At 55.2% G+C, this 24,085-nt stretch overlaps 2 protein-coding genes across 6 annotated transcripts in view; both read left to right on the top strand.

Annotated features, from left to right (window-relative positions):
- Nucleotides 1-431: 431 nt before the first annotated feature.
- LOC106888806 (P-selectin-like) lies at nt 432-20,599 on the top strand. Of its 3 annotated transcripts, none has more exons than XM_014943305.1 (25): nt 432-492; nt 1,481-1,571; nt 6,479-6,868; nt 6,966-7,073; nt 7,185-7,367; nt 12,071-12,256; nt 12,391-12,576; nt 12,712-12,897; nt 13,029-13,214; nt 13,939-14,124; nt 14,256-14,441; nt 14,578-14,660; nt 14,715-14,817; nt 14,951-15,136; nt 15,269-15,454; nt 15,587-15,772; nt 15,906-16,091; nt 16,224-16,409; nt 16,541-16,726; nt 16,855-17,040; nt 17,788-17,973; nt 18,313-18,435; nt 18,848-18,878; nt 19,074-19,129; nt 20,183-20,599. In XM_014943305.1, the coding sequence occupies exons 1-24, from the start codon at nt 484-486 to the stop codon at nt 19,126-19,128; spliced, it is 3,780 nt and encodes a 1,259-aa protein (XP_014798791.1). In that variant the 5' UTR covers nt 432-483; the 3' UTR covers nt 19,129; nt 20,183-20,599. The 3 variants fall into 3 exon arrangements, with proteins under 3 accessions (XP_014798791.1, XP_014798793.1, XP_014798792.1); XM_014943306.1 differs by lacking the exons at nt 432-492; nt 1,481-1,571 and adding exons at nt 832-949; nt 3,696-3,786; XM_014943307.1 differs by lacking the exons at nt 1,481-1,571; nt 15,906-16,091; nt 16,224-16,409; nt 16,541-16,726 and adding an exon at nt 3,696-3,786 and having other exon boundaries at nt 469-492.
- A 123-nt stretch (nt 20,600-20,722) lies between these two features.
- ATF6 (activating transcription factor 6) overlaps nt 20,723-24,085 on the top strand; it is an 81,587-nt gene continuing 78,224 nt past the window's right edge. For all 3 annotated transcript variants that reach the window (XM_014943493.1, XM_014943492.1, XM_014943491.1), the window contains exons 1-5: nt 20,723-20,814; nt 20,939-21,015; nt 22,716-22,803; nt 23,133-23,227; nt 23,710-23,839. In XM_014943493.1, the coding sequence (XP_014798979.1) occupies nt 20,745-20,814; nt 20,939-21,015; nt 22,716-22,803; nt 23,133-23,227; nt 23,710-23,839 (460 nt within the window). In that variant the 5' untranslated portion in view covers nt 20,723-20,744. The remainder of the gene's footprint in view (nt 20,815-20,938; nt 21,016-22,715; nt 22,804-23,132; nt 23,228-23,709; nt 23,840-24,085) is intronic.

Here is a 24,085-nt window from a genome sequence, read left to right as displayed (position 1 = left end):
TTTTCTCTGGAACTGGAAAATGCATGTGACCTGCATGGGTCTCACTTTGGCTTTAACTGGAAGTGAGCAGAGTAATTCCTGCAGAAAACCCTGCCAAGGCAATTCTAATTAGAAGCAGAATAGGGTAAGGAAAGATTTATGATTCAAGAATGATCCGAGGGGAGGTGGACACAATGAGGCAGTTCCTGAAGCATTGGTGGAGGTTAATAAAGGATATTAACTACTCAGGGGAAGTTTTCTCTGGCATGTTCTTGGACCTTTCTCATAAAGATTTAAAGGCAAAGACAGGAAAATACATTGTGTAAGCAATTGTTTATAAACGGTATATGAGGATTCACAGCCAGAGCAAAAAGCCTGTAAGAGAGGAGAGCATCCGGCACAGGAGCCAGGAGGCTGCGAGCCACGCTCCCGCTCAGCCCGCGTGGGAGATCATCACACCTCACCTCTCCTCCGTCCTCCAACCACCAGCGTGGGCTCTGAGACATGGTCACGGTGGGTCAGAGAGGTCTCAGTGCCCTGGGCACCGTGGGCTGGGGACTGGACCCCACCTGGGGGGACCTTCTCCACCTCCTGGGGAGCTCATTGTGGGTCAGCTCCTGTGGCTGTCATGTGCCCGTGGCAGCGTGGGGATGCACCCAGGTCCCGTGCCACGGGGCAAGTGCTGCGTGGAATCCTTCCAGTGCCACAACCAGGGCTGAGCCTGCTGTTCTCCTCCATCCCCGGGCTGGGAGTGGGGTCTCTGGGGGTGGGAGAGCCCTGCAGTGGGGGAGGCGGGGGTGTGGGGCAGGATGCGGGCTGGCAGCGGGGCTGGGGTGGGAGGGGAAGAGGCCGAGGGCAGGGAGCGATGCTCCGTGCACTCGGAGGAAGTGTGAGCACCGCTGCCCGCTGAGGGCCAGACGCCCCTGGCACTGCCAGCAGCTGGGCAAGCTGCGTCTGCAGCGCCGACATGGTAGGTCCTCCTTTCCTTCGGGATGAGTCGGGGTCTGCCTGGGAAAGGGGGTTAGGGGAGGGCAGGGCTGTGGGTGGGCACTGCCAGGAAGCTGTGCTGCTGCCAGGGACCCATGGAAAGGACCCAGGCTGCCCCAGAGAGACCCATGGCAGCAAGGCTATGCCAGGCACACAGGGCACTGCCACTGCAGAGGCAGATGCCAGCCCTGGGTGGGCAGGGAGGGGTGGGGGGCACAGGGCATGCCCTGGACTTAGGGACTCCCCAGGAGTGAACTGCATTGCTGGCACAGCCTCCTGCCCAGCTCTGCTGTGGGTACCCCCCTCACCAAAGTGCCTTGCGGGACGTGACCTTTCTGCAGTAGAGCTATACCTGGTACCTGGCTGGTGGCACCGCACGTACCTGTGTGGGAGCTGGCACAAGCAACATGTCCTTGTGGCTACCAGGACCCACCTGGAAGTGGTGTGGGTGGACAGCGAGGTGCGTGAGCCCCCGTGGGACGTGCACGCTCACACCTCTCTCCCCGACATGCAGGGCACCGCCGCGGGACTGCAGTCTGCTGAGAGGACCTGGGCTCTGGGCTCTCGTGGCATCTGCTACCTGGGCATCGCTGCCATCGCATGGGGTAAGCTGCCTGCTCGATAACTCCAGCGTGACCCTGCTGCTGAGGAGCCTGCAGGTCTGGGAAACTGGAGAAGGGAAGCAATGTTATTTTGGGGGTCCATCAGTCGCACTCCCATGGCTGCCAGCCCCAGGGCTTGATTCCTTGCCTGGGAGGGAGCTGGGTTTGCCTGGGCCAGCTCCTTCCAGCCAGACCTATTGTAGGACCGTGCTCCTTGGGGGAGGGCTAGGCCATGTGTGAGGGGTCCCTGCAGGGGGTCTTGTTCCCCAAATGCTTCGTGGTGACAGCGTGTTGTGCTGTGAACTGCAGAAAGGCAGCAGCAGCTCTCCCCCTGCCTACGGAGCTGGGCATGGATGTAACCACAGGATCCACGGGTGGAAGGGTTGGGAGCACAGCTGGGCTGCTGCCACATGGGGTTAAAGCTGCTAATTGTCATCAGAAGAAATTGGAGTAGAAACTAAGTTGGTTTTGCTGCCTGTAGGATATTTCCTTCACACATTGGCATCGCACAGAGCAAGACCTGCTGGTGCCTGCTCTGTCCCTAGAAAGCCCCTGTGAGCTGGGTTATTTTCCAAATGACCTTTCATAGTTGGGCTGAGGAGAGGAGGTAAATGCAGAAGTGTGAGGAGGAGGCTGAGATTTTTAGATCTCAGGGGAAAACAAAAACGCAAAGGGACCCTGAGGGCACCCTGTGGGGTTGGAGGCTGCCAGGGGAGTGGAGGGGTCAAGACACAGGCAAACTGCAGCCAGGTGGGCGTTCAGCTCCAGGTGGGGCAGGGAGAGGTAACATAAGGCTGAGGGGAAGGAAGGGGGATGAGCTGTGCTGCAGAGAGGGTGTTACTGGTGGAGCTGGAGGAAAGGGACAGGAGAGCGCATGGATCATGGGCAAGTAGTGGATGAGCTGCCTGGTCCTTGGTGGTTTGGGGATGGGGTGTGCGAGGGCAGCTGCCCTGAGCCATGCTGGGGAGGCAGTGAGTGGTGGGAGCTGAGGCTGGGGCAGGCTCCCAGGAGGTGCCCTGAGCTTCTGTCCTGCAGCCTCCAACTCCCAAGGGGTGAAGAGGAAGGCTGTTGTTGAAGACCACGTTTTCCTCAGCTTTGTTTTTGTTGAACAAAGTGGATAGTTTGCTCTTTCACAAGGAAAACCAGACAAATTATGGGAATTTTGCTTAGAAAAATGCATAATTATTGACCAAACTAGAACCCTAATTACACTTGGGAAGCCCTAGACTTGCATCTAATCTGCCATGGCCAGACCTTTGCCTGCATGACCACAGTGTGATATGCTCCCCTGAGATACATGGTACCCCAAGCCAGTTGTTTGGAGCAAACTTTGATCCCTATCTCACTTTCTGCATAGTTGGAGTTATGATCCCTGTATCGCTTCCTGCAGTCGCGGAGATTGTCTAAATTGAGAAGTCGTACCTGCTTCTGGGGAGGAGGGAGGAAGGTTGTTTTTTTGTGACTAAAACCCTTTGATTGCATCAAGTTGTGGTGTGAAATGCTGTAAATAAGAGCAGGGTTTCAACAAAGTGCCCTTCGCTTCTGGGTGTGGGTTCCAGTTACTCTCTGGCTTTGCCCTGCCTGGTGGGCATGACCAGGATGCGAACTTGACTTTTGCAAGACTCGGGGTCTGCCTGGGAAAGGGGGTTAGGGGAGGGCAGGGCTGTGGGTGGGCACTGCCAGGAAGCTGTGCTGCTGCCAGGGACCCATGGAAAGGACCCAGGCTGCCCCAGAGAGACCCATGGCAGCAAGGCTATGCCAGGCACACAGGGCACTGCCACTGCAGAGGCAGATGCCAGCCCTGGGTGGGCAGGGAGGGGTGGGGGGCACAGGGCATGCCCTGGACTTAGGGACTCCCCAGGAGTGAACTGCATTGCTGGCACAGCCTCCTGCCCAGCTCTGCTGTGGGTACCCCCCTCACCAAAGTGCCTTGCGGGACGTGACCTTTCTGCAGTAGAGCTATACCTGGTACCTGGCTGGTGGCACCGCACGTACCTGTGTGGGAGCTGGCACAAGCAACATGTCCTTGTGGCTACCAGGACCCACCTGGCAGCGGTGTGGGTGGACGGTGAGGTGCGTGAGCCCCCGTGGGACGTGCACGCTCACACCTCTCTCCCCGACATGCAGGGCACCGCTGCGGGACTGCAGTCTGCTGAGAGGACCTGGGCTCTGGGCTCTCGTGGCATCTGCTACCTGGGCATCGCTGCCATCGCATGGGGTAAGCTGCCTGCTCGATAACTCCAGCGTGACCCTGCTGCTGAGGAGCCTGCAGGTCTGGGAAACTGGAGAAGGGAAGCAATGTTATTTTTGGGGGTCCATCAGTCGCACTCCCATGGCTGCCAGCCCCAGGGCTTGATTCCTTGCCTGGGAGGGAGCTGGGTTTGCCTGGGCCAGCTCCTTCCAGCCAGACCTATTGTAGGACCGTGCTCCCTGGGGGAGGGCTAGGCCACGTGTGGGGGATCCCTGCAGGGGGTCTTGTTCCCCAAATGCTGCGTGGTGACAGCGTGTTGTGCTGTGAACTGCAGAAAGGCAGCAGCAGCTCTCCCCCTGCCTACGGAGCTGGGCATGGATGTAACCACAGGATCCACGGGTGGAAGGGTTGGGAGCACAGCTGGGCTGCTGCCACATGGGGTTAAAGCTGCTAATTGTCATCAGAAGAAGAAATTGGAGGAGAAACTAAGTTGGTTTTGCTGCCTGTAGGATATTTCCTTCACACATTGGCATCGCACAGAGCAAGACCTGCTGGTGCCTGCTCTGTCCCTAGAAATCCCCTGTGAGCTGGGTTATTTTCCAAATGACCTTTCATAGTTGGGCTGAGGAGAGGAGGTAAATGCAGAAGTGTGAGGAGGAGGCTGAGATTTTTAGATCTCAGGGGAAAACAAAACTGCTCTGTCCCTAGAAATCCCCTGTGAGCTGGGTTATTTTCCAAATGACCTTTCATAATTGGGCTGAGGAGCGGAGGTAAATGCAGAAGTGTGAGGAAAGAGGCTGAGATTTTTAGATCTCAGGGGAAAACAAAAATGCAAAGGCACCCTGAGGGCACCCTGTGGGGTTGGGGGCTGCCAGGGGAGTGGAGGGGTCAAGACACAGGCAAATTGCAGCCAGGTGGGCGTTCAGGTCCAGGTGGGGCAGGGAGAGGTAACATAAGGCTGAGGGGAAGGAAGGGGGATGAGCTGTGCTGCAGAGAGGGTGTTACTGGTGGAGCTGGAGGAAAGGGACAGGAGAGCGCATGGATCATGGGCAAGTAGTGGATGAGCTGCCTGGTCCTTGAGGAGGCTGAGATTTTTAGATCTCAGGGGAAAACAAAAACGCAAAGGGACCCTGAGGGCACCCTGTGGGGTTGGAGGCTGCCAGGGGAGTGGAGGGGTCAAGACACAGGCAAACTGCAGCCAGGTGGGCGTTCAGCTCCAGGTGGGGCAGGGAGAGGTAACATAAGGCTGAGGGGAAGGAAGGGGGATGAGCTGTGCTGCAGAGAGGGTGTTACTGGTGGAGCTGGAGGAAAGGGACAGGAGAGCGCATGGATCATGGGCAAGTAGTGGATGAGCTGCCTGGTCCTTGGTGGTTTGGGGATGGGGTGTGCGAGGGCAGCTGCCCTGAGCCATGCTGGGGAGGCAGTGAGTGGTGGGAGCTGAGGCTGGGGCAGGCTCCCAGGAGGTGCCCTGAGCTTCTGTCCTGCAGCCTCCAACTCCCAAGGGGTGAAGAGGAAGGCTGTTGTTGAAGACCACGTTTTCCTCAGCTTTGTTTTTGTTGAACAAAGTGGATAGTTTGCTCTTTCACAAGGAAAACCAGACAAATTATGGGAATTTTGCTTAGAAAAATGCATAATTATTGACCAAACTAGAACCCTAATTACACTTGGGAAGCCCTAGACTTGCATCTAATCTGCCATGGCCAGACCTTTGCCTGCATGACCACAGTGTGATATGCTCCCCTGAGATACATGGTACCCCAAGCCAGTTGTTTGGAGCAAACTTTGATCCCTATCTCACTTTCTGCATAGTTGGAGATATGATCCCTGTATCGCTTCCTGCAGTCGCGGAGATTGTCTAAGTTGAGAAGTTGTACCTGCTTCTGGGGAGGAGGGAGGAAGGTTGTTTTTTTGTGACTAAAACCCTTTGATTGCATCAAGTTGTGGTGTGAAATGCTGTAAATAAGAGCAGGGTTTCAACAAAGTGCCCTTCGCTTCTGGGTGTGGGTTCCAGTTACTCTCTGGCTTTGCCCTGCCTGGTGGGCATGACCAGGATGCGAACTTGACTTTTGCAAGACGTTGTTTTGCAACACTGAATCTTACAAGACTCTTAAGACCATCTCTGGCTCAGATGAGCTGCTTGGGATCCAAATGCTGTTGGGAGTGAGGGCATGCTTGTTGCTCTGCCTTGCTCCAAGCTGACTCTTATGTAGAAGCGTAAAGCAAGAATACCAAAATGGTACACTTCTGCACTCAACAAGGAACCATGTTTAATGAACCATCTAAATGTGGTGTTCCTTCTTGGAAATCTTTGTGGGCAGGGGAGCAGGACTGGGGGCTGGGCTTTCTCCCCTTGTGCTGGAGGAGGGGATGGCATCACTGCTTGGGGCTCTTCTGCCACCTGCGCTCTGATCACCCCATCCCATGCTGCCCTTTGTCTCAGTCTTCACCTCATCTCCCCCAACTTCCTCATCCATGTGCCATCTTCTTGTGTCCCACCTCAGCTCCTTCTGCCATGCCTGATCCACCCAGGTCTCCATGTGCCCTTAGAGCCCAATTATCACCCACACCTGCCCTTTCTCCTGTCCCCTCACTCAGCTGGTCGCTGGCATCTCTTGGCCCTGATGCCAGCCCTAGCCCACCCTCATGTCCCAAGGCACCCCATCCCCAACCTGGCTCCCATCCTTTCTGCGTCAATCCTGGATCTCAGTCTCTCTCGCAGGCACAGTGACGTGGGTGGAGGTGGGTGCCTGGACATACCACTACAGTGACCAAGGAGACTACACGTGGGAGCAAGCCAGGAACTACTGCCAGACCTTCTTCACTGACCTAGTGGCAATCCAGAACAAGCAGGAGATTGAGTACCTCAATAAGAGCCTGCCCTTCCATGGGCGCTACTACTGGATTGGCATCCGCAAGCTGAGTGGCACCTGGACCTGGGTGGGCACCAGGAAGGCACTGACAAAGGAGGCAGAGAACTGGGCAGCTGGGGAGCCCAACAACCGCCGCTCCAACCAGGACTGCGTGGAGATCTACATCAAGCGGCAGCAGGAGTCGGGCAAGTGGAACGATGAGTCCTGCAACCGTAAGAAAAAGGCGTTGTGCTACAAGGGTGAGCAGGGGGACTGCAGAGTGGACCCGGACTGGGTGGGCTGGGGACCTTGGCAGGGTAGCCAGTGGCTCCTCATGACTGTCCTCTGTGTGTGCAGCCTCCTGCCAGCCCTTCCCGTGCAGCCAGCGCGGCGAGTGTGTGGAGACCATCGGGAGCTACCGCTGCGAGTGCTACCCTGGCTTCTACGGCCCCGAGTGCGAGCACGGTGAGCCATCCATCCCCATCCCTCCCTCCCTGCTGGAGACCCTGAGCCCCAGGGGCAAACGGGCAAGTTCATTGTGCTCCTAACGGGCTGGTGGTGCCGCGTCTCTCCCAGTTGTGCAGTGTGCCAAGCTGGAGCCCAGGGGAGTGCACATGAACTGCAGCCATCCCTATGGAGACTTCAGCTACAACTCTACCTGCGCGTTTGGGTGCCAGGAGGGGTTCGAGCGACGAGGGGCGGGCACCCTGCAATGCCTGGCTTCCCAGCAGTGGTCAGCAGAGATCCCCACCTGCACAGGTAGGGCCTGCCAGGGGATCGGGGTCTCAGGGATGGGGCATTGTGGGGGTCAGCCCTGTGTGCCCAACGCTGCTCAGGCAAACAATGGGCTGGGCTTGCCGTGCCCCTGACCTTTGGGGCAGCAGGTTCTGATGCTGCATGGAGGGAGCAGTTCCCTGATGAGTCTGTGATGGGTGAGCGGCAGTGAGATCTGGATAAGCCCCCTGCTCTCCCTGGATGTCCCAGTGCTCTTGCTCACTGCCCTGAACCCTGCCCAGGTGCCAGCATCCTGCATGCACCGTTTGTGGGGGCAGGATAGTGCTTTGGCACCTCCATCACCCCTGTGGCACCATCTGCATTACCCCAAGCCCACCCTGATCCGCCTTGGGAAGGTGCTTGGCATCTCAGGAGTCTTTAGAGAGAGAGAGAAAGGGGGGCTGCTGCCCCACAGCCAGGGGAAAGATGCATCCTGGCAGGAAGCCGGGGGAGGGAAGGGGGGTGAGGACTAGTGAGATGAGGTTAGAGATAAGCTGGGAGGGACAGAGCAGGGCAGGAAGCCACAAAGAAGAGAAAGCTGTGGTATATTATGCTGCATGGCAAAGGAAAGTCTCCCTGTGGCACCATCTGCATTACCCCAAGCCCACCCTGATCCGCCTTGGGAAGGTGCTTGGCATCTCAGGAGTCTTTAGAGAGAGAGAGAAAGGGGGGCTGCTGCCCCACAGCCAGGGGAAAGATGCATCCTGGCAGGAAGCCGGGGGAGGGAAGGGGGGTGAGGACTAGTGAGATGAGGTTAGAGATAAGCTGGGAGGGACAGAGCAGGGCAGGAAGCCACAAAGAAGAGAAAGCTGTGGTATATTATGCTGCATGGCAAAGGAAAGTCTTCCCATCAGCGGCTTGAGGGTTTGCAGCCAGGTGCCAGGCACTCCAGAAAGATGCTGGGCTTTTCTGGGTGGTGTGAGAGCCCTGCTCCACCTTCCCTGTGCCGCTCCATGGTGCATCTGCAGCCTTGCACAAGGATGGGGTGACTCAAGGACTGGAGCAGACACAGGACACAGCTGGAGACCCTCTGTACTGGGAGACCCAGCAGGAGGGGGCAGGGGGCAGGGTCTCTGTTTATATGTATTTAAAATTAAAAAAAAAAAAAAAGAAAAAGCCTGGCTTGAAGTTAGTGCTGCCGATGGCACCTGTGCCTGTGGTCCAACCTGGGACTTGCTTTATGCAGCTGAGACCAGCAAAGCTTTCTGCAGTTAAGGGGAATGGGCATGGAGATATGATGTGACTGTCCCATGATCAGCGTCCCCAGCGGTGGCAGGGTCAGGAGCTGGCTCCCCATTTTGTGGAATTTTCCCCAGACAAGCTGGGCTGAGTCTGCCCGCTCCAAGCTTTTCAAGTTCCCGAAGGCTTGCTTTCCCAAAGCACAGCTCATTGTTTTTTCCTGCTGGCTGTACGTATGATTGATTTCTCTCTTTTGCAAAGAATCGGATGAGAGGGTCCATGTCACCTTTGCTGGTAACAAAGCTGCGTTAGCGAGCAGTGCCAGCTGGCTTTACTCCAAAAATGAGCAGAGGTTCCTGCTGTGGTGAGGCTTATAGTGCTGCAGGCACCGTGAGGGATGAGGCTGCCTGCCCTGCCCTCAGATGCCCTACCCTGTCTCTGCCTGTAGCCATCAAGTGTCCCCAGTTGGCTGTCCATGAAAAGGGACAGGTTGATTGTTCCCACCCTCACGGCGCATTCGCCTTCAGCTCCACGTGTGCCTTCTCCTGCCAGGAGAATATCAAGTGTCCCCAGTTGGCTGTCCATGAAAGGGGACAGGTTGATTGTTCCCACCCTCATGGCACATTCGCCTTCAGCTCCATGTGTGCCTTCTCCTGCCAGGAGAAGTTTGAGCCAAAGGGAGTGTGGAGGCTGCAGTGCACAGCCAGTGGGGTCTGGAGGAGTCTCCCCCTGTGCTGAGAAGGTAGAGCTGCTGGAGGCTGCCTCAGCGCTTGATTTTGGGGACCCTGGTAGGCATCTCCAGGGATCCTGTGGGGAACCCAGCTTGCCTGTAAGATGGCTATGAAAGGAAAAGACTACCAAGGGAAAGTGGTGCCAGTCTGAAAGCAGAAGGTTCAGGGTCTCTCTCACTTGGTGGTGTTTGATGTCCCCGTGGCCGTAACCTGCAGTGGTCCTGAGGCAGCAGGGCCACCTGCCCCAGCAAACATTGGGTGCTGGCCCAACACACAGCAAAGCGCACAAGGCACAGCCTAGGGAGGCTGGCACACAACCCTTATAGCTATTGCAGTTATCCCATCCTGGTCCCCTACAGCCCCAAAGCCACTTGGGTGTCCTTTCCCCTGCTGCCCTGACAAGGATGGAGGCAGGTCTCTGCTCCCCTCCAGGGAGGAAGGCAAGAAGGACTGCAGAAGCCATGGCTCCTCGTTCTGGGGGGTGCAACCCAGGGTAGTGCAGGGGATAAATAAATAGGGCTAACGCTGCTCAGGCAAACAATGGGCTGGGCTTGCCGTGCCCCTGACCTTTGGGGCAGCAGGTTCTGATGCTGCATGGAGGGAGCAGTTCCCTGATGAGTCTGTGATGGGTGAGCGGCAGTGAGATCTGGATAAGCCCCCTGCTCTCCCTGGATGTCCCAGTGCTCTTGCTCACTGCCCTGAACCCTGCCCAGGTGCCAGCATCCTGCATGCACCGTTTGTGGGGGCAGGATAGTGCTTTGGCACCTCCATCACCCCTGTGGCACCATCTGCATTACCCCAAGCCCACCCTGATCCGCCTTGGGAAGGTGCTTGGCATCTCAGGAGTCTTTAGAGAGAGAGAGAAAGGGGGGCTGCTGCCCCACAGCCAGGGGAAAGATGCATCCTGGCAGGAAGCCGGGGGAGGGAAGGGAGGTGAGGACTAGTGAGATGAGGTTAGAGATAAGCTGGGAGGGACAGAGCAGGGCAGGAAGCCACAAAGAAGAGAAAGCTGTGGTATATTATGCTGCATGGCAAAGGAAAGTCTTCCCATCAGCGGCTTGAGGGTTTGCAGCCAGGTGCCAGGCACTCCAGAAAGATGCTGGGCTTTTCTGGGTGGTGTGAGAGCCCTGCTCCACCTTCCCTGTGCCGCTCCATGGTGCATCTGCAGCCTTGCACAAGGATGGGGTGACTCAAGGACTGGAGCAGACACAGGACACAGCTGGAGACCCTCTGTACCAGGAGACCCAGCAGGAGGGGGCAGGGGGCAGGGTCTCTGTTTATATGTATTTAAAATTAAAAAAAAAAAAAAAGAAAAAGCCTGGCTTGAAGTTAGTGCTGCCGATGGCACCTGTGCCTGTGGTCCAACCTGGGACTTGCTTTATGCAGCTGAGACCAGCAAAGCTTTCTGCAGTTAAGGGGAATGGGCATGGAGATATGATGTGACTGTCCCATGATCAGCGTCCCCAGCGGTGGCAGGGTCAGGAGCTGGCTCCCCATTTTGTGGAATTTTCCCCAGACAAGCTGGGCTGAGTCTGCCCGCTCCAAGCTTTTCAAGTTCCCGAAGGCTTGCTTTCCCAAAGCACAGCTCATTGTTTTTTCCTGCTGGCTGTACGTATGATTGATTTCTCTCTTTTGCAAAGAATCGGATGAGAGGGTCCATGTCACCTTTGCTGGTAACAAAGCTGCGTTAGCGAGCAGTGCCAGCTGGCTTTACTCCAAAAACGAGCAGAGGTTCCTGCTGTGGTGAGGCTCATAGTGCTGCAGTCACCGTGAGGGATGAGGCTGCCTGCCCTGCCCTCAGATGCCCTACCCTGTCTCTGCCTGTAGCCATCAAGTGTCCCCAGTTGGCTGTCCATGAAAGGGGACAGGTTGATTGTTCCCACCCTCATGGCACATTCGCCTTCAGCTCCATGTGTGCCTTCTCCTGCCAGGAGAAGTTTGAGCCAAAGGGAGTGTGGAGGCTGCAGTGCACAGCCAGTGGGGTCTGGAGGAGTCTCCCCCTGTGCTGAGAAGGTAGAGCTGCTGGAGGCTGCCTCAGCGCTTGATTTTGGGGACCCTGGTAGGCATCTCCAGGGATCCTGTGGGGAACCCAGCTTGCCTGTAAGATGGCTATGAAAGGAAAAGACTACCGAGGGAAAGTGTTTGGTGCCAGTCTGAAAGCAGAAAGTTCAGGGAATGGGGTCTCTCTCACTTGGGCTGGGTGCTGGTGGTGTTTGATGTCCCTGTGGCCCTAACCTGCAGTGGTCCTGCAGGCAGCAGGGCCACCACTCACCCCAGCAAACGTTGGGTGCTGCCCCACCACACAGCAAAGCACACAAGGCACAGCCTAGGGAGGCTGGCACACAACCCTTATAGCTATTGCAGTTATCCCATCCTGGTCCCCTACAGCCCCAAAGCCACTTGGGTGTCCTTTCCCCTGCTGCCCTGACAAGGATGGAGGCAGGTCTCTGCTCCCCTCCAGGGAGGAAGGCAAGAAGGACTGCAGAAGCCACAGCTCCTCGTTTGACGGGGTGCCACTCACGGTAGTGCAGGGGATAAATAAATAGGGCTCTGGAGGAGCAGAAACTGCCCCCTCTCCAGGAATTCACTCGTATGGCAGAAAAATCATTGTACTAAGTACATGATGACTGTATTTGAAGAGGTGAGACTTCTCTGCACAAGAAAAAAGAAATCAAAGACTAATCACCATAGATTTGGTTTTGTTCGATTGGGATTCAGCCCCGATCCCTAGATTTAACCTCATCTATCCTGTCTCTGAGATCTGCTCTCCCATTGCAGCCATCACCTGCCCGGTGCTCAACGCTCCAGATCGAGGAGAGCTGAACTGTTCCCACCTCCACGGGGACTTTGCCTTTGGCTCCACATGTGCCTTCTCCTGCCAGATGGGGTTTGCACTGGTGGGGTCAGAGAGCCGTCAGTGCACGGCCACAGGGACCTGGACTGGGGATGCCCCACGCTGTGAAGGTAGAGCTGCTGCTAGAGCTCAGGGTGCTGTTGGCCTTGGGGTGACACTAGGGTGTTCCCCAGCCTCTTGGTCCTAACAGTTTAGTCGCACAGTCACCAGGCTTCTGCTTGAAATGTGCCCCTTTGCCCTGCAGCCATCACCTGCCCCGTGCTCAGTGCTCCAGACCGAGGAGAGCTGAACTGCTCCCACATCCATGGGGACTTTACCTTCGGCTCCACCTGTGCCTTCTCCTGCCAGACGGGGTTTGCACTGATGGGGTCAGAGAGCCGCGAGTGCATGGCCACAGGGACCTGGACTGGGGATCCCTCACGCTGTGAAGGTAGAGCTGCTGCTCAAGGTGTCACTGGCCTTGGATTGACCCTAGAATGTTCTTGGGTGTCTTTGTCCTTTAATTCCAAGAATTAAGCCTTGTAGTCCCCTGGCTTCTGCTTGAGGTGTATCTCTGTCCCTGTAGCCATTGCCTGCCCAGTGCTCAATGCTCCAGACCGAGGAGAGCTGAACTGCTCCCACCTCCATGGAGACTTTGCCTTTGGCTCCACCTGTGCCTTCTCCTGCCAGACGGGATTTATGCTGATGGGGTCGGATAGCCGCGAGTGCACGGCCACAGGAACATGGACTGGAGATTTCCCACACTGTGAAGGTAGAGCTGCTGCTAGAGCTCAGGGAGCTGTTGGCTTTGGGGTGACACTAGGATGTTCCCCAGCTATACCCCCAGCAGTATAGCTTTGTAGTCCCCTGGCTCCTGCTTGAAGTTTATTTCTATCCCTGCAGCCATTGCCTGCCCGGTGCTCAGTGCTCCAGACCGAGGACAGCTGAACTGCTCCCACCTCCATGAGGACTTTACCTTCGGCTCCACCTGTGCCTTCTCCTGCCAGACGGGGTTTGCACTGATGGGGTCAGAGAGCCGCGAGTGCATGGCCACAGGGACCTGGACTGGGGATCCCTCACGCTGTGAAGGTAGAGCTGCTGCTCAAGGTGTCACTGGCCTTGGATTGACCCTAGAATGTTCTTGGGTGTCTTTGTCCTTTAATTCCAAGAATTAAGCCTTGTAGTCCCCCGGCTTCTGCTTGAGGTGTATCTCTGTCCCTGTAGCCATTGCCTGCCCAGTGCTCAATGCTCCAGACCGAGGAGAGCTGAACTGCTCCCACATCCATGGGGACTTTACCTTCGGCTCCACCTGTGCCTTCTCCTGCCAGATGGGATTTGTGCTGATGGGGTCGGATAGCCGCGAGTGCACGGCCACAGGAACATGGACTGGAGATTTCCCACACTGTGAAGGTAGAGCTGCTGCTAGAGCTCAGGGAGCTGTTGGCTTTGGGGTGACACTAGGATGTTCCCCAGCTACACCCTTGCCCTGCAGCCATCACCTGCCCCGTGCTCAGTGCTCCAGACCGAGGAGAGCTGAACTGCTCCCACATCCATGGGGACTTTACCTTCGGCTCCACCTGTGCCTTCTCCTGCCAGACGGGGTTTGCACTGATGGGGTCAGAGAGCCGCGAGTGCATGGCCACAGGGACCTGGACTGGGGATCCCTCACGCTGTGAAGGTAGAGCTGCTGCTCAAGGTGTCACTGGCCTTGGATTGACCCTAGAATGTTCTTGGGTGTCTTTGTCCTTTAATTCCAAGAATTAAGCCTTGTAGTCCCCTGGCTTCTGCTTGAGGTGTATCTCTGTCCCTGTAGCCATTGCCTGCCCAGTGCTCAATGCTCCAGACCGAGGAGAGCTGAACTGCTCCCACCTCCATGGAGACTTTGCCTTTGGCTCCACCTGTGCCTTCTCCTGCCAGACGGGATTTATGCTGATGGGGTCGGATAGCCGCGAGTGCACGGCCACAGGAACATGGACTGGAGATTTCCCACACTGTGAAGGTAGAGCTGCTGCTAGAGCTCAGGGAGCTGTTGGCTTTGGGGTGACACTAGGATGTTCCCCAGCTATACCCCCAGCAGTATAGCTTTGTAGTCCCCTGGCTCCTGCTTGAAGTTTATTTCTATCCCTGCAGCCATTGCCTGCCCGGTGCTCAGTGCTCCAGACCGAGGACAGCTGAACTGCTCCCACCTCCACGGGGACTCTTCCTTTGGCTCCACGTGTGTCTTCTCCTGCCAGACGGGGTTCGCACTGATGGGGTCAGAGAGCCGCGAGTGCACAGCCACAAGGACATGGACTGGGGAGGATACACGCTGTGAAGGTAGAATTGCTGCTCAAGGTCTCATAGGCATTGGTGTGACCCTAGAATGTTCTTGGATGTCTTGGTCCTTTCACCCTAACAATTTAGCCTCATAGTCCCCAGGCTCCTGCTTGAAGTGTGTCTCTTTACCCTGCAGCCATCACCTGCCCAGTGCTCAGTGCTCCAGACCGAGGAGAGCTGAACTGTTCCCACCTCCATGGAGACTTTTCCTTTGGTTCCACCTGTGCCTTCTCCTGCCAGACAGGATTTGCACTGGAGGGGTCCGAGAGCCGGACCTGTGCCTTCTCCTGCCAGATAGGGTTTGTACTGGAGGGGTCCGAGAGCCGCGAGTGTGCAGCCACAGGAGCATGGACTGGAGATTTCTCACACTGTGCAGGTAGAGCTGCTGCTATTGCTCAGGGAGCTGTTGGCTTTGGGGTGACACTAGGACATTCCCCAGCCTCTTGGATCCAGCAGTACAGCTTTGTAGTCCCCTGGCTTCTGCTTGAAGTTTATCTCTATCCCTGCAGCCATCACCTGCCCGGTGCTCAGTGCTCCAGACCAAGGACAGCTGAACTGCTCCCACCTCCACGGGGACTTTTCCTTTGGCTCCACATGTGCTTTCTCCTGCCAGACGGGGTTTGCACTGATGGGGTCAGAGAGCCGCGAGTGCACAGCCACAGGGACATGGACTGGGGAGGTTCCACACTGTGAAGGTAGAATTGCTGCTCAAGGTCTCATAGGCATTGGGTTGACCCTAGAATGTTCTTGGATGTCTTGGTTCTCTTGCCCCAACAGTTTAGCCTTGTAGGCCCCAGACTTCTTGAAGCATATCTCTATCCCTGCAGCCATTGCCTGTCCAGTGCTCAACGCTCCAAACCAGGGAGAGCTGAACTGTTCCCACCTCCATGGAGACTTTTCCTTTGGTTCCACCTGTGCCTTCTCCTGCCAGACGGGGTTTGCACTGGTGGGGTCAGAGAGCCGTCAGTGCACAGCCACAGGGACCTGGACTGGGGATGCCTCACATTGTGAAGGTAGAGCTGCTGCTCAAAGTGTAACAGGCCTTGGGGTGACCCTGGGATGTTCTCTGGTGTCTTGGTTCTCTTGCCCCAACAGTTTAGCCTTGTGGGCTCCAGACTTCTTGAAGCATATCTTTATCCCTGCAGCCATCACCTGCCCGGTGCTCAGTGCTCCAGATCGAGGAGAGCTGAACTGCTCCCACCTCCATGGAGACTTTTCCTTTGGTTCCACCTGTGCCTTCTCCTGCCAGATAGGGTTTGCACTGGAGGGGTCCAAGAGCCGCGAGTGTGCAGCCACAGGAACATGGACTGGGGATGCCCCACGCTGTGCAGGTAGAGCTGCTGCTAGAGCTCAGGGAGCTGTTGGCTTTGGGGTGACACTAGGACGTTCCCCAGCCTCTTGGATCCAGCAGTATAGCTTTGTAGTCCCCTGGCTTCTGCTTGAAGTTTATCTCTATCCCTGCAGCCATCACCTGCCCGGTGCTCAGTGCTCCAGACCAAGGACAGCTGAACTGCTCCCACCTCCACGGGGACTTTTCCTTTGGCTCCACATGTGCTTTCTCCTGCCAGACGGGGTTTGCACTGATGGGGTCAGAGAGCCGCGAGTGCACAGCCACAGGGACATGGACTGGGGAGGTTCCACACTGTGAAGGTAGAATTGCTGCTCAAGGTCTCATAGGCATTGGGTTGACCCTAGAATGTTCTTGGATGTCTTGGTTCTCTTGCCCCAACAGTTTAGCCTTGTAGGCCCCAGACTTCTTGAAGCATATCTCTATCCCTGCAGCCATTGCCTGCCCAGTGCTCAACGCTCCAAACCAGGGAGAGCTGAACTGTTCCCACCTCCATGGAGACTTTGCCTTTGGCTCCACCTGTGCCTTCTCCTGCCAGACGGGGTTTGCACTGGTGGGGTCAGAGAGCCGTCAGTGCACAGCCACAGGGACCTGGACTGGGGATGCCTCACATTGTGAAGGTAGAGCTGCTGCTCGAAGTGTAACAGGCCTTGGGGTGACCCTGGGATGTTCTCTGGTGTCTTGGTTCTCTTGCCCAACAGTTTAGCCTTGTGGGCTCCAGACTTCTTGAAGCATATCTTTATCCCTGCAGCCATCACCTGCCCGGTGCTCAGTGCTCCAGATCGAGGAGAGCTGAACTGCTCCCACCTCCATGGAGACTTTTCCTTTGGTTCCACCTGTGCCTTCTCCTGCCAGATAGGGTTTGCACTGGAGGGGTCCAAGAGCCGCGAGTGTGCAGCCACAGGAACATGGACTGGGGATGCCCCACGCTGTGCAGGTAGAGCTGCTGCTAGAGCTCAGGGTGCTGTTGGCTTTGGGGTGACACTAGGATGTTCCCCAGCCTCTTGGTCCCAACAATGTAGTCTCCCAGGCTCCTTTTTGAAGTGTGCCTCTCTACTCTTTCAGCTATCAAATGCTCAGCACTGGCCAGCCCCAAGATGGGCCAGGCTGCCTGCTCCCACCTCCATGGCGACTTTTCTTTTGGCTCCACGTGTGCCTTCTCGTGCCAGACAGGGTTTGTGCTGATGGGGCCGAAGAGCCGCAAGTGCATGGCCACAGGGACCTGGTCTGGGGACACCCCACAATGCAGAGGTACATCTTGAGATCCCGTGTGTGTCAGGAAGTGCTCTGTTGTAGCAGACTACCTTCTCCAGCATTCCCTTCCCCTTAGCACCCGGTGCTCATTGCTCCAGATCGAGGAGAGCTGAACTGCTCCCACCTCCATGGAGACTTTGCCTTTGGTTCCACCTGTGCCTTCTCCTGCCAGACGGGGTTTGCACTGGAGGGGTCCAAGAGCCGCGAGTGCACAGCCACAGGGACCTGGACTGGGGATGCCCCACGCTGTGCAGGTAGAGCTGCTGCTAGAGCTCAGGGGAGCTGTTGGCTTTGGGGTGACACTAGGATGTTCCCCAGCCTCTTGGTCCCAACAATGTAGTCTCCCAGGCTCCTTTTTGAAGTGTGCCTCTCCACTCTTTCAGCTATCAAATGCTCAGCACTGGCCAGCCCCAAGATGGGCCAGGCTGCCTGCTCCCACCTCCATGGCGACTTTTCTTTTGGCTCCACGTGTGCCTTCTCGTGCCAGACAGGGTTTGTGCTGATGGGGCCGAAGAGCCGCAAGTGCATGGCCACAGGGACCTGGTCTGGGGACACCCCACAATGCAGAGGTACATCTCAAGATCCCGGGTGTGTCAGGAAGTCCTCTGTTGTAGCAGACTACTTTCTCCAGCATTCCCTTCCCCAGTCCATGGCAGCTCATCCCCTGGCTCCACAGCCCACGTGTCCCCAGCCCACCACCATCAGTCCTGTCCTGTTGACGCTACTGCTGTGCTTTATCTCCAGCCACCAGCTGCCCAGCGCTGGACCCCCCCAGCAGAGGCCAGGTGAGCTGCTCTCACCCGCATGGGAACTTCACGTACAACTCCACATGCACCTTCTCCTGTGAGGAGGGGTTTGTTCGGATGGGAGCAGAGGTGCTCCGGTGTACAGCCACGGGGAACTGGACCAGACATCCCCCAGTCTGTGCAGGTACAGTGGGACACACACACCCCCTCCCCATTCCTCTAGCCCACAGCACTACGTACAACTCCACATGCACCTTCTCCTGTGAGGAGGGGTTTGTTCGGATGGGAGCAGAGGTGCTCCGGTGTACAGCCACGGGGAACTGGACCAGACATCCCCCAGTCTGTGCAGGTACAGTGGGACACACACACACACACACACACACACACCCCCTCCCCATTCCTCTAGCATTTGTGGGGAGGTGCAGTTTCCCACAGCACATCTCGAATGTGGTGGGGGGCACCCCAGCAGCTTGGGCGCTGTGAAGTCCTTCTGACAACTTTCCAACCTGTGGGTCTGTTTCAGAGGATGGTGCCCCCTTCTTAAAGCAAGTCCTGGCTTACAGCAGCGGCACAGCTCTGGTAGTAGGTGGCATCGTGCTCTCGGGTGCGCTCATTGCCCTCCTCGCCAAGCGGCTCAGTGACAGAGGTACAGAAACCGCTCCCACAGCCTCCCGTTGCTTTGGCCAGGGGCTCTCAGACCAGGGGGTCACAGAGTCCCAGGAGAGGGTGGGATGATCAGAAGAGTTTAATGGTGTGACTGCCTCAATCCACGTGTTTTATTTGCTGTGAGCTGCTTTGGTCTGGCAGCAACTCCTTGGCAGTTTGTCCAGCTGGAAGTGTCAACAGCCAGGTTTGGAGGGCAAAAGGCAAAAAACCACCTTAATTGCACAGGGGAAGAAGACAATTGTTTCAGTTCCCCTTTCCTGCTCCCTCCTGTGCTTGTCAAACTTGGTTCAATTGCAGATGCTGCTGCTGCAGTTTCTCAAGTCCGTCACTAAACAGATCTGTTTGGTTTTTTTTCTATCTCCATTACCCACGTGGACATTTTGACTTCTCAGAGGAGAAGAAGAAGCTTCTGAACCCTACCAGGTGAGAGCTGTGCTCTGCAGGAGGGTGTCTCTGCCCTGTGCCCATCACAGCCCTGTTGTCACCCCACATCACCCAGATCTGCTCATGTGAAGCTGCTTTTATGTGCAGTGAAAGCATCTTCAGGGCTGGTGGGGCTGTGCTAACCCCTGCCCTTTACACTCCTGCCATCTCAACACCCTTGTCTCTGTTTTCCAGTGACCTAGGATCACCCGGCATTTTCACCAATGCAGCGTACGATGCCAACCTGTAAGGTGAGCGTGGGTGAGACCCTCACGGCACTCTGTGCTTTTGCAGCACGCTGGAAATGTTCCACCATTCCCTCTAACTCCTGGTGGGAGTTGTGTGGAAAATTCACCTGGGCAGCTATCCTCCTGGTTGGGGTGCTCCCAGGTGGGGACACCCTTTGGGAGGGGAAGCAGGGGTTCCAAAAGTGGGGTCGTTTACCCGATGTGCAAGATGCCAATGTACACACGGAGCTGAGGTTTTGTTTAAATCACTTCTGCGCAGAGATGAGTGCTAGGTGGTAAACCATAAAGCTAGCACACTTGGCCTACAAACTCCTCGGAATATTTATACGTTTCAAAACACAGAAATACGCTCTGGTTATTATAATTATTAGTTAGTATATTTTCTTAACATTTTCTATTGGTTACTACTGTCTCTCACTTCCATTTAAAGCTGCAATGTTTAGTTTAATGTTTAATTTAGGCACTGGTGAGGCCCCACCTTGAGTACTGTGTCCAGTTTTGGGCCCCTTACCACAATTTTTGTGGTGCTGGAGCGGGTCCAGAGAAAGGCAACGAAGCTGGTGAAGGGGTCTGGAGCACAAGTCTTATGAAGAGCTGCTGAGGGAGCTGGGGGTGTTCAGCCTGGAGAAAAGGAGGCTGAGGGGAGACCTTATTGCTCTCTACAACTGCCTGAAAGGAGGGTGTAGAGAGGTGGGGGTCGGTCTCTTCTCCCAAGTCACAGGCAACAGGACAAGAGGAAATGGCCTCAATTTTATGCCAGGGGAGGTTCAGATTGGATATTAGGAAAAATGTTTACACTGAAAGGGTTATCAAGCATTGGAATGGGCTGCCCAGGGACGTGGTTGAGACACCATCCCTGGAGGTGTTCAAAAGACAGGTTGATGTAGTGCTGGGAGGTATGGTTTAGTGATGGTGATGCTTTTTGTTTGTTGTGCGGGTGTCTATTGCTGTCAAAGTTAGGTTGACGGTTGGACAAGATGATCTTGAAGGTCCCTTCCAACCTAGAAGATTCTGTGCTTCTGTATTAACACCCAAGGCCTTGTAACTTTCTTACAGGGTGAAAGACCCCGATTTCTAAGGTACATCAGGAGCACACCAGCCCTGGCTCTCCTGTGCTTCCAGCCTGGCCGTGACCAAACCCCACCGTGTCCCCCGGCGCTGCAGGCCCAGCATGAGCTGTGGCCGGGACCCTGCAGGACCTCGCACCCCGGACCCGTGCTGCCGGGTGGAGACACCACCCACGCTGCGTGTCCACCGCCATTCCCCCCCAACACACACGGGGCGCGGAGCCGCCTTCCCGCACCCCCCACGCGTGACGACCAGCCCGGGGCCCTGGGCCGCCTCCACCGCCGCCAGCCCCTTCCCTCAGGGAACTGCCCTCCCCTCGGACGTGCCCCCGCGGGTCCCCTTCCTCCCTCCTCCCCTCCGACTCGTGCTTGTGTCAGCAGGGACTGAATAAACGCCTGTTTCTAACGAGCTGCCTCCGTGCGCCCGGGAGCGGGTGGGGACGGGCCGGGACCGGGGAAGGGAAGGGGAAGCCGCCCCCGCGGCGGCCGCCGTAGTTGGGGCGGGGCTCTGCCCGGAAGGAGACGTGTGTTTCGGGAGGAAGGCGGAAGCCATGGCGGCGGCGGAGGCTGAGTGGGAGCCGGCGGGGCTGCTGCCGGTCCCGGGGGGCGGCCTCGACTGGGGTGAGCTGGGCTGAGGGCGGCGGGGGTGGTGGTGTTGGTGGGGGGAGCTGGGGGCCGGTGCCGGGCGGTGGGGGGGCCTCGCCGCTGGGGCTTCGCCGGCGCTGAGGCCGCTGTCTCTCCGCAGAGGCGGTGCTGGGCGAGGAGCTGAGCGAGCTGCTGGGCGCCGCGGAGCAGCGGCGGGCCCCGAGGGACGAGCCCGAGGTGAGTACCGGAGCAGCGCCGGGGGTTTCAGGGCGGCCGCCCGCTGGGAGGTGCCGGGCTGGAGCGCCGGGGGCTTGGCAGGCCTTCAGCCGGTCAGCCGTGGCTCGGCCGCTGAGGTGCGGGGTTGTCCCTCTGTGAAGGGGCTGTCGGTGTCGGAAGCCGGGGGTTTAAAAGCCCGAGGGTGAAGGGGAGAGAGGAAAGTGAGCGCCTTAGGCGCCGTGCCCAGGGAAAGCTGCCCTGTCCCTGACCTGCTGAAGGCAAACATCCCCTGCGAGGCGGTGCTGGCAGGAGAGCGCGCATCTGGGTTGTGTGTTTGTTCTCCTTTTGGAGAACTGTGGCCACCAATGCTGTGACTTATCACCTTGCCTATAACGTGGCTTCTTCTTTTCTTGTCTGTTTGTGGATTTTCTGCTAAACCCTTTCCTTGCAAACCATGTTTTTCACTGTCTGATCATACATACGGCTTTTCCTGTCCTGAGGCATTTGCCTCATGGTTTCTCCACTCTCTGTTTTAAAACCCCTGCCTTTTCTCTACTCGCTGTGTCCTGCCCCACCTCTAGCACAACCCCTGCGTTATCCAGCACCAACCTCAGGTACTAAGAACATGCCTACAGGCATTGTAGAGCCAGGTGCTGGAGAAGACTTGGGAACTGCTGCATTGTAGAAGAGCAGGATATCCCCCTTCAGTAGATCTGCATTAATTGCCTGTGTGGGGGCTTCTACTGCACAGCTTGGGCTGTGGTTGTTGATCATTCTTGCTATAAATATGCTCTGATGAGCTTTTTCTTTATCCTAGCCTGTGAATACTTATTTCTGTGCACTCTGCAGACTTTCTGAGCCGCCCTCTATAAGGCAGCTTGAGAATGTAAGGAGAAGTATGTTTGCAGGGTAGTTTTTAACAGGAGAGTTTTTGCTATATATTTGTATAAGTTTGGTATGTAATATTTATATTTTTCATGCAAATGCTCATAAAAACATTATAGTGAGTAGGGAACTGAGACTTACAGTTGCATCAGCAGAAAAAATGGAGCAAAAACGTGATCACAGTTTTAAAGATCGTACAATAAATAATATATATGAAGTGATTTTAGTCTCTTTTTTTTTTTCTGTTGGCAAGGTAACTGGTGTCCCTGGTTTTAGAAGATGACAGTGTCAGTTTATTCAACTCTAGGGAGTCCTAATGCATACTGTCATCAGATCTTGAGCAAATCAGTCCTTGTGTCTCTCTTCTTGCTGGTAAATTGATACTGGTGCTGCTTTTGTTTATAAAGTGCTTTGAGATGTGATGATGGAAGGGCATTAAGTCAATCTTTCACTTAAGACAAATAAGGGGATGCCAACAAGTTGCTAAAAATTGTGTTTTTTATAAGGTGGTACAGTGACTGAGCTTAGAACTTTCACTTTACAAATTGCTGATAGCAGTGTGGTACCTAGTGATGGTCTGAAACTGGTATGCTTGTTTCCTACAGCTCTAAGCTTTAAAGAAGCCTTGTCCTGTGTATTCCAGTTGAGAATTGCCCCCTTAAGCTTTTATCTCTGCTGCCTTAAGGCAGCTGAAGTGATAGTTTCATTTTGTGCTCCGGAGCTGTAAGAATGTGTTGGTTATATTGTATATTGCAACATTATGGGTTGTAATAATGGCTGATGTTTTCAATATATATTGTCTTTTTGCATTTTCTTTTTCTGAACTGTCATTTCAGGAAAATGATCTCTATAACTTTCAGTTTGATTTGGATTTGATGTCTTGGGACTCGGATCTTTGGAATCTTACAGGCCATGCTTATGAAGGTAATTGACCTTTTGTATTTTGCAGGGGTGACTATTCCCTCCCACCCCACAAGGGGTGAGCTGTTGTAACTTTAGGATAGTGATAATATACATGAAACTGATGGCCTGCAGCATTCAGCTTGGTGATGAGAAGTCGTGCTGTGTTTCTGTAGGATGGGTACAGCTGGCGAGAGCTGCCCTACAGGCTAAGCTGTTTAGTGTCTTTAATCTCGCTATGTCTTCTGCTGTGCCTTGCTGCAGGAATTAATTAGCTGCTGTAGGGCAGTATGTTCTTTACTGATCTCCCATTGTTAAACACTTGTACAGTGAAATTTATCTGCCTCTTGCAGATGAAAGCGTGAAGACAGAACCCTTATCACCAGCTACTTCAAATTGTTCGGTCCCTTCTCCGTCATCTGTGGACTCTCCAGTGCAGAATGTGCCTGTACGCAGAGACCTCCGTGTAACACACACAGCTGCAGTCATTCAGAACCAGCTGGGGCAAACAAAAGGCCCAGTGGTTTACTTGTCTGACCAGCTTCATGGCATAAGAAGAAAAAGCTTATTTTTCCATCTCTTGCAAAAACAACTTCCCTTCCCTTTCCTGCTGTGACCCATTCTAAAAAGAGCATGTTCAGTTCTGTTTCCTCAGTTGTGTGTATTGGCCTGGTTGCCAAACAAAGCACCTTTTAAAATCTAGCCGTTGCTGGCCTCTGCCCCCCCCTTTCACTCTCCTGATAAGGAGAGGTACTTCTTTGGTTTTCAGCGGTACTTGACATTGACTAGACTAAAACTGCAAAACAAAGCCTTTCTCCTGTTCACTGAAGCAGCAACACAAATGTGATGAAAGGCTGTTATACTCTGAACTACTAGTGGATGCTTTTATATGTTTCTGAATTATTAATCTCGTATACTTTCTGTCTGCAGGATGATGGGGACTTCAGCTGTAGCTCCCAGATGTCTCCCATCTCTCTCTACAGCAAGAGTTGCAGAAGCCCTGCATCCCCTGAAGGAGATGGAGGGAAGAAGCCTGTTGTCGGCATCGCCTCGCGGTCTGGTATGAAAGATGGGGTTATTTTGATTCTCTGGGTAGTGCAGAATTGCATATTGTCTTGCATGCAAATGTTTAACTAACAGATGCTAGTATATCCTGTCATTTCTGACTTGATATTTGTTGTCAGATATGTCCATTTTTAACAAACATTAGAGATGGGTTAAAAAAAACCACCATTCCAAAAGCCGTGTTATTACTGCTTGAATTCTTCGTTCTGTGTCATCTGGTCCAACTCTAGCTCTTTCTCCT

This window comes from Calidris pugnax, unplaced genomic scaffold, assembly GCF_001431845.1.
Source record: "Calidris pugnax isolate Ruff unplaced genomic scaffold, ASM143184v1 scaffold63, whole genome shotgun sequence".
Taxonomy (NCBI): Eukaryota; Metazoa; Chordata; class Aves; order Charadriiformes; family Scolopacidae; genus Calidris; species Calidris pugnax.
This window is presented reverse-complemented; position numbering and strand designations above follow the sequence as displayed.

Excerpts from the sequence above, each read along its gene's own strand:
- LOC106888806 (XM_014943305.1), top strand. Across the intron at positions 15,773-15,905 it reads GGATGCCCCACGCTGTGCAG|CCATCACCTGCCCGGTGCTC; the intron begins GTAGAGCTGCTG and ends CTATCCCTGCAG. Across the intron at positions 16,092-16,223 it reads GGAGGTTCCACACTGTGAAG|CCATTGCCTGCCCAGTGCTC; the intron begins GTAGAATTGCTG and ends CTATCCCTGCAG.